Here is a 5,667-nt window from a genome sequence, read left to right on the forward strand (position 1 = left end):
CTCCTTTAAAGCACATTCATTGTGTGGACACTACGCAAATCATAGAATAGTATTAACATGCTAATAATCTTTACAATACTTTTGAATCTAAATCCTGCAGCCACAAACACAGAATTCAAATATTTGTACGCAGTTCCCCCCCCACCCCACTCCAACAAACATTCAGACCTGCACATGGAATGGTTTCTCTGTGCACTAAAATCACTACTATCATTTCAAGATTTAAGAGTCTTGTGGAACAGTTTTATTTTACAGCCTTTCTCCCACAGGGAAGATTTTGAATGGGGTGTAATGGATCCAGGCACCTGAGTTTATTCCTGACAATGATGTGCTATCAAATAGCGGTAATCCTTCCCCTGTTGCCATGGTGCAGAACACAATATCCCTTCTAATAGCTGCTGAACGCCTGCCTGAGTGTGCGACCATCTTCATGCTACAGGTGCTGCCTTCCTGCCCAGACAGTCCCTTTTGGTCTAGGCTTATTGGAAGGGTTTAGTTACCAAACGCCCACTCACAGTCTTCTAAGCTACGTCTTGTTATTTCTTAACCAAGAGTAGAGGTTTTGGACCTTTGGAGCAGTTCAGTACCATGGTCAGCACAAAGACATCGCGAAGCCCTGCAACCGTGAGGTGAGGTCGACATCCAACGTGTACAAGGGATGTGACACTGCTGGAAACAAAAGGAAACAGAAACAAGGGAGAGGAAAATGTCTTGTCTGATGCTGATGATTTGTATGAGCCGCCTGTAGAGGAAAGATCACAGGAAGGCATTTAACCTGCTGCGCTGTGCTTTAATCTGAGGGAAAAGCAAAGCTGTTTCGTTGACGCAGATGTAACTGAAAAGATTGGGCTGTGACATTTAATAACAACTTACATTGCAAGCTGCTGAAGCAGTGAAAAAAACCTTCTTTCCTGATTCCTATGAGCATCTGGCAAATCTGCGTTTCAGCTAACAAGACCTTTGGACACTGACTAACTCATTTTGCCTTAAAGTCAAGAACCTGAAGCAGACAAGATACAGGGCGAAGAAAGCGGCACATTATGTTCAGAAAGATCCATTTGCTCTTTCACCCTAAGTCCCATAAGAGGAGTCTGGCTGGGGATATCCCTTGCTGTGACGGCACAGGCTCTGCTGTGAGGCTGATTCGCAGCACCTCTATGTACACTCTTGGAAGTGAGCAGCAGAAGCTCAGCAGTTCCCTGAAAAAATGTAAAAGTACCAGCAGCATAGAGTCATGTGCATACCTCCCACAGAAAGAGGAAGACAGAGCCTGGATGTACTCCAAGACTCAACACTGCTTACAGTACTTACAGGATCTCCTAGCGCTGAGAAAAAAATATCTTGAGAGCATCAGTGACTTAAAATCCATCACCAGGATGTCAGAAATTTCTCCAGTGTCAACGAAATCCTCCAAAACAGGGAAAAAGACACTGCCCCCACCTCCTATCAAGCACTACTCTAAGGTAAGCCTGATTGCATTGAAGTACAAGAAACTATTCGTGCCATGTGGCTACCCACTGTACCTGTGTAATAAGTAGTTCCGTAAACTCTGTGGTGTGCTGTGTTTTCTGTGTTCGTCTTTATCTAGGATCAAGTCAAGTCCTCTTGTGTGGATTGTGTCCCTCTTACTGTGTCACTTTTTGAACCAAAGAATTATTTATTACATGCACGCACTCCTGCAGTAGTGAGTAAAGAAGATTACGTTTGGCAGTGCTGGCTGAATTAAATTGGATTTTCTTTACATTCTGGATGCAAAGGTGTTTGTGCACAGAATATTATGCTGTCAACTTAAATCTAGATCCTCAAGGATCATGAATAATCATCAAATTATACTTAATAACTGATTCCTAACATCCTAGGAATTTATGGTGCACCCTGCCTTTGGTTAATGGTGGTTGTTTTCCTTTTGATTTATGGGAGATTGACAGACACGGGGGTCACAAAATCCATTGCCAGCGGCGGAGTATCCTGGATCTACCTTTGTGTAACTCAGGGCAGAAACTGGCTGAGTCAACAAAGTGGAAAGAAAACAGTGATGAAAGATGCAGAAGACTGACTACAGTGGATACAATGGAACAGAACTTCCAGACAGGGTTGACATAGACTCCTTACATACCCTGAGTGCTGCTATAGTGTTAGGTACAACTAAAAATTCCCTGGTTGAACACACAAATATCTCTCTCATTTGCCAAGGCCTGGAGCATTATGTCATCTGATTAGCGCCGACTCATTCTTATATATGGCCAGCCTAGATTCCTGGGAGTGTGCTAACTCTACCAGCTCCTGCTCATAAATGGCTAGTGTATGACATCAGCAGGACACATACAGTGAATCATTTCCACCAACACATAAGGGTCGGTCACTTCCTTGTAACACCGGCTTTGGAGAAAGGGGCTCTGAAGGACTCAGGAAATCATCCAGAATACCACCATCATTTGGCTGCTTTCTAAAGAGCACTTCATTAATGGATCAGCAGTTTCTTTTTAAATGCAGGGCTGCACTGTTTCGTATCTGTTTGCATTAACATTGCCTGCAGTGACAATTCATTTCTCTTTTGCTATGTGATGAAGTGTTGGTAGAAATGCACTCACCTAACCAGGAGCCTTGGATCTGGATCTAAATGGCTCTCTCTCTAACAGGATGAACCAAAGCCTGGGTACCGAACAGCTCCTGATCTTTGGGTCTGGATCCAGGGTCACATTTTGACCCTGGGCTCATGCTGCGGGAAATGTAATTTGTGTCTCGGATGATGTTGGTGAGAAGTTTTCTTTAAACTGTCTTCCAGTCATTAAGGGCCCGATGACATAGCAGTCACCGTGGTCAGTAGGTGTGAAGTGGTGCAAATCACCTGAAAGGGGTTAGGGAGTGAAGATAGGTCAGGCTTTGCTCATCCACTCACAGGTGGGCAGTGGCTGAGGACCCAGCTGGGAAAGGCAGCTCCCAGCCCTGCCCCTTCCTCCCCAGGCCTCGCCCCTTCCACAACCCCCTGGAGTCATGCTCAGGCCCCATCCCTGACCATCCCTTAGTGTCCCCCATCCCAGTGGGAGGCACGGCCCCATCCTCCTCCAGCCACAGCACCTGCCCTCCCAGGGCTGTCACACCTTGGCCCCAGCCCCAGTGTTCCCTGGGTGGCTGGGCTACCATACCTTGGCCCGAGCCCTAGCTCCAGTCCCAGCTCTCTCTCAGTGCCCAGGATGCTGTGGCCCTTGACCTCTCCAGGTGGCTGGGCTGCGGTGCCATGCTTGTAGAGACGTTGCAGGGCATAGAAAGTCCAAGTGTTACCACATTATCAGAAAACTGCTCCAGCTCTTTACCCCGACAGGTGTTTATTGAGGAGAGATTTTATTTTTAGTTATTGGTTTTCCTGTGGGGTAGTCACCACACTATCAAACTCCCCCTCCCCCCCATTTCAGTCACACACAAGCCTCCTTCCTCCTTAAAGAAGAATTTTTGCATAAAGAGCTCTGCTTGCACCTAAGCACTGACGAAAGTGGGCAGATTTTCAGAAGAGCTCAGCATGTTGGGTGCCAACCACTGTTTGAAAATCCGCCCCTGCGTGCATGTAGATACTGGCTGACAAGCATTTTGAAAATCTGGCACCAGTTATTGAGGATTAGGGGTGAGCATTTGCAAGCCTGGCCCATTATTCCCAAGAGGTTCAACCTGGCTGGGAGGCAGCCTGGCATGCAGGAGCTATGGGTGCTATTCCTGGCTCTATCACTGACCTGTTGGGTCTTGGGCAAGTCACTTTTCTCCTCCGAGCCTCAGTTCTCCTCCTGTAAATTGGGGATAATGATACTGACTTCCTGTGCAAGCACTCAGAGATCTGTTGATAAAAAGAGCATCATAACCATTAGGTATTATTATTACTAGACTATTTTCTCAGCTTGGTACAAACTATGAAGTGAATTTCACCCTCCAATTTCTTCACTGGTAGTCTTACTTGTAGAGATGGACCCACATCAAATCATCCAGTTTTGGACCTTTTGGCTCCAGAGGCACATTTCTCCATTTTGCACAGTTCTTTTTATTAAGAAGTAGTTCAGTATTATTCTCGGCGTATTTATTTCTTATGCATCTGCTCAACAGATATCACTGGAAAGAAAAGTCCCACAACCCAATTCAGATGTAAGAGAGGCAATAGCTTTCTTCGACTCGGTGATTGCAGATTTGGATGCAGAGAGACGGCAGAAAGTTCCCGTGACAGAGGTCCCAAATGTGGATGTTGACTTTGATGGTGAAGTCTATTTAGTGCCTCTGAAATAAAGTTCCTATGGGAAGAGGGGGGGAGGTATAAAGGGAATATATGTGAACCACAGTCCTTGTTCTGTCCTGCACAGAAGTAAATTACACCCTCCCATTTCTACAACCAGTTGTCTTACTTGCAGAGCTGTTAAAAATATCAGCGGTATATTCCTTTAACAATAATTGGATAATTATAGATCTATAGATGATAAATCTGTATATAAAGGGCACTTTCCTCAGTCAGAGATGGTTGACTGGTTTTGGTCAACTTTACAAACCAAAAATTCTCCTATAGGCACAATTGTACAAATAATGGATTTTTTTATCTCACTGGCAATTAAATCAATGAAACAAATCAAAATAGTTTCAGGATAATTCGAAAATAACTTAAAAAAATCTGATGAAGAGACAGAAAACAAATAGTTCCATTCTACCAAAACTATTCGTTTGATCCAACATGAAATGTTTTGTTTATATTTCAAGCTCCCCCACTTCCTTTCACTTTGTTCAAAAATAACCAAAAGGTGATTTTGAAACAAAAAATCCTGTGGAATCAATGTAAATACATTTCAAAAAAGGTCAAGTGAAACACTGACTTTCTGGGAAATTTGAGAGGTTTGAAACAAATTTGTAAAAGTTTCATTCATACCAAATCTGCACGTTTCACCAAAAAGCGACACCTACAGGCTAGAGATAAAATATTGAAAATTTTAGTCAGCAAGTGAAATTCAGAAACGTCTAGAATAGACCCCTACCTGGAACCTTCACTGTGTGACTCAGCATGACTTCTGCAGAGGTCTTAACTGACAGCCTCCTTTGTCAATTACTAGCTGAATATTAGCATTCATTGGGGTGCTGTTATTGACTAGAACCATCTTCTGTCTTTCAGTTGCTACCAGCACTCGTGAACACAGTTTACATTCGAACTGGATTCTTCGGGCCCCTCAGAGGCACACCCAAGAGGCCTTGCAAACAGCAAAGGCAGCAAGTCAATCTCAAAGAGACAGCCAAAGAAGAACAATTGGCTCCAGGAAGAGACTGGAAAGATACCCAATTTACTTACCCAAAGCTGTAGAAGGGGCATTCAGCACTTTAAAATTTAAACCAAAATCATGTAAGAAGGACTAGCCCCAGCTGGAAGATAGCTATTTGAAAAGACAGCATGGGTAGCATTTACTTTTCTTGATAACCTCTGGCCCACCCAACACCGTAGCAGGGGGACCCAAGACTGCATGTTAACTGAGGGTTCTTTATGTTGTCTGTACTGTGGGCCACGGCTGTTCCAGGTTTGCAGTGACATTGGAGCACAGATCCATTGAGTTCACTGGGCCTAACCCTACTGGTGGGGGAGGGGGAAAAAGCTCCAGTGTGGCAAACCTTTTCCAGCGTAATTGGAAGCCATGTCTCCAGCATTGCCTGGTG

General features: G+C 44.4%; 1 protein-coding gene across 1 annotated transcript; it reads left to right on the top strand.

Moving 5' to 3' along the window:
- Positions 1-1,040: 1,040 nt before the first annotated feature.
- C1H13orf42 (chromosome 1 C13orf42 homolog) lies at positions 1,041-5,373 on the top strand. Its single transcript, XM_074982656.1, has 3 exons — positions 1,041-1,463; positions 4,090-4,237; positions 5,135-5,373. The coding sequence occupies exons 1-3, from the start codon at positions 1,041-1,043 to the stop codon at positions 5,371-5,373; spliced, it is 810 nt and encodes a 269-aa protein (XP_074838757.1).
- The last annotated feature ends 294 nt before the right edge of the window (positions 5,374-5,667 follow it).

Source organism: Carettochelys insculpta, chromosome 1, assembly GCF_033958435.1.
Source record: "Carettochelys insculpta isolate YL-2023 chromosome 1, ASM3395843v1, whole genome shotgun sequence".
NCBI lineage: Eukaryota > Metazoa > Chordata > Testudines > Carettochelyidae > Carettochelys > Carettochelys insculpta.

Excerpts from the sequence above, each read along its gene's own strand:
- C1H13orf42 (XM_074982656.1), top strand. The coding sequence starts at position 1,041 with ATGTTCAGAAAGATCCATTTGCTCTTTCACCCTAAGTCCCATAAGAGG. Across the intron at positions 1,464-4,089 it reads CTATCAAGCACTACTCTAAG|ATATCACTGGAAAGAAAAGT; the intron begins GTAAGCCTGATT and ends TCTGCTCAACAG. Across the intron at positions 4,238-5,134 it reads TGTGGATGTTGACTTTGATG|TTGCTACCAGCACTCGTGAA; the intron begins GTGAAGTCTATT and ends TCTGTCTTTCAG.